This window comes from Micropterus dolomieu, linkage group LG14 (assembly GCF_021292245.1).
Source record: "Micropterus dolomieu isolate WLL.071019.BEF.003 ecotype Adirondacks linkage group LG14, ASM2129224v1, whole genome shotgun sequence".
Taxonomy (NCBI): Eukaryota; Metazoa; Chordata; class Actinopteri; order Centrarchiformes; family Centrarchidae; genus Micropterus; species Micropterus dolomieu.
Genome location: NC_060163.1, coordinates 8,273,711 through 8,275,842, shown reverse-complemented (window position 1 = coordinate 8,275,842; position 2,132 = coordinate 8,273,711). Strand labels below are relative to the sequence as shown.

At 43.6% G+C, this 2,132-nt stretch overlaps 1 protein-coding gene across 1 annotated transcript in view; it reads left to right on the top strand.

Annotated features, from left to right (window-relative positions):
- sh3bp1 (SH3-domain binding protein 1) overlaps positions 1-2,132 on the top strand; it is a 19,008-nt gene that overhangs the window by 6,848 nt on the left and 10,028 nt on the right. Inside the window, exons 4-7 of the mRNA XM_046068464.1 lie at positions 865-941; positions 1,352-1,463; positions 1,854-1,930; positions 2,011-2,098. Coding sequence (XP_045924420.1) covers positions 865-941; positions 1,352-1,463; positions 1,854-1,930; positions 2,011-2,098 — 354 coding nt within the window. The remainder of the gene's footprint in view (positions 1-864; positions 942-1,351; positions 1,464-1,853; positions 1,931-2,010; positions 2,099-2,132) is intronic.

The following is a 2,132-nucleotide window of genomic DNA, read 5'->3' as shown; positions in this document are numbered from 1 at the left end:
AATCAGGCCCTACCTCACTCAGTACGCCACCCAGCTTCTGGTACAGGCCATGGTTATCTCTCGCCTCGACTATTGCAATGCCCTCCTAGCAGGTCTTCGAGCTTGTGCAGTGAAACCCTTACAAATGGTTCAGAACGCAGCAGTGCGTCTGGTTTTTGATCAGCCCAAAAAGACTCATGTCACTCCATTACTCAGTGACCTCCACTGGCTCCCCGTGGCCTCCAGAATCAAATTCAAGTCACTAATGCTTGCATACAGAGTGACTACTGGGTCTGCACCCATCTACCTAAACTCCATTATACAAACTTACGTTCCTTCTCGCCCACTACGCTCCTCCAACGAATGCCGCCTGGCTCTGCCATCCCTTCATACAAAGCAATCCCAGTCCCAGTTGTTCTCATCTGTGACACCACGATGGTGGAACGAGCTACCACACGCCATCAGAGCAGGGGCGTCCCTCTCTAACTTCAAGAAGCTCTTGAAAAGTCATCTTTTCCGAGAACACTTCCTCTTATAACACCTCTAACTCCTAACCTCTAACATGCACTTCCTGTGCTCTTCTTCCCTACAATGATCTTGTATTGATTGCACTTTTTTTGTTTTGATTGCACTTTTGTTAACTCTTACTTCCTTCCCTAGGTACTTACCCCATTGTTGTGATATGTACTATGATCTCTTACTAGTATTTATTGCTGCTCTTACTATTATGTATTGTCAGTTGTAGATCTGTATTTGATGCTCTGTTGATGCTTGTATGTTGTTCCTCAAATGTAAGTCGCTTTGGATAAAAGCGTCTGCCAAATGAGTAAATGTAAATGTAAATGTAAATGCTGAAAGGTGTTACATTTGCCTCTGTCTCTGCAGAAAAAGCTCCCTCTGATGCTGCTGTCCATCAGCATGGCGGAGAGCCTCAAGGATTTTGACGCAGAATCCTCTATCAGGTGACAGGTTTATCAACAACAAGTTATCCCTTCCTCCCTCCCTCCATGCTCTTGACCTGAACTTGTGACTAATAGCCGTGTGGACTGCTGTCATGTGAAAAGCTCATGACTTTAGCGCAATGGTTTTCAGTTCTGGATGAAAAAGAAAGAGGATCCCACCCATTGTCTACAGCCTGTGGCTAGAATTCAATTCATCACTTTTATTTACAGCTTTGAGGCTCTGACAGAGCAGCTGGGCACTGCATATTGATATTTAATTGTTGTTGCACGCTTTATATATAAACATTTTATAGTTTTTAGTTTTGACATCCATCTTAAAAAATATATAAATTGCAAGACAGATGTTGACCTTGACCTTGTGTGTGTGTGTGTGTGTGTGTGTGTGTGTGTGTGTGTGTGTGTGTGTGCAGGAGGGTGTTGGAGATGTGCTGCTTCATGGAGAAGATGCTGGCGAGCATGCTGGCAGACTTTGAGATGAAAGTTGAGAAGGCAGTTCTGGAGCCACTCAACAAGCTCAGTGAGGTGAGTATGGCTCGTACTGCAGCTCGCCGCAGTTCCCTGAAGTTCATATATACAGGGGTTGCTGTGGCTGATAGAGTGTCAAATTGTTCAAGCTTGACTAAGGTGCTTTTTATTGCACCTGTTTTGTTTTGGATTGCATTGCATTGTTGGGTGTTTGTGTTATTTTTTCCATCCTCACTATGGATTCATCTACAAGTGTGTACAGTATGCACATGTGTGAATGTCTTCTTGTTAATTTCTGTCCCTGTGTGTTGCCTTAATAAATGCATGGACAACTTGCTGTAGCTAGCTATAAAATAAAATAGCAAAATAAATTGATAGTTCTTGAATCAATTCAAAATAAATTTCCTCCCCAGCATTTTTTTACTTTTATGTTTTCTTTCCTTCTAGGATGATTTACCAGAGATTCTCAAGAACAAGAAGCAGTTTGCAAAGCTCACAACAGACTGGAACAACGCAAGAATCAGGTGAGTTGTAATGCCTCAGTCAGGGCTACGTGTATTATCCACAGACAAATTAGCTAATTTCTGTTTGTGTGTGTGGGCAGGAGCCAAGCTAGCACTGGTGCCCAGGCAAAGCAGGATGGGCTCAGGGAGGAAGTGGAAGAAGCTTGGCGGAAGTTGGAGAGCATCAAGGTACCAGTGTTTCCTTTTTCAACCACCTGGGCTG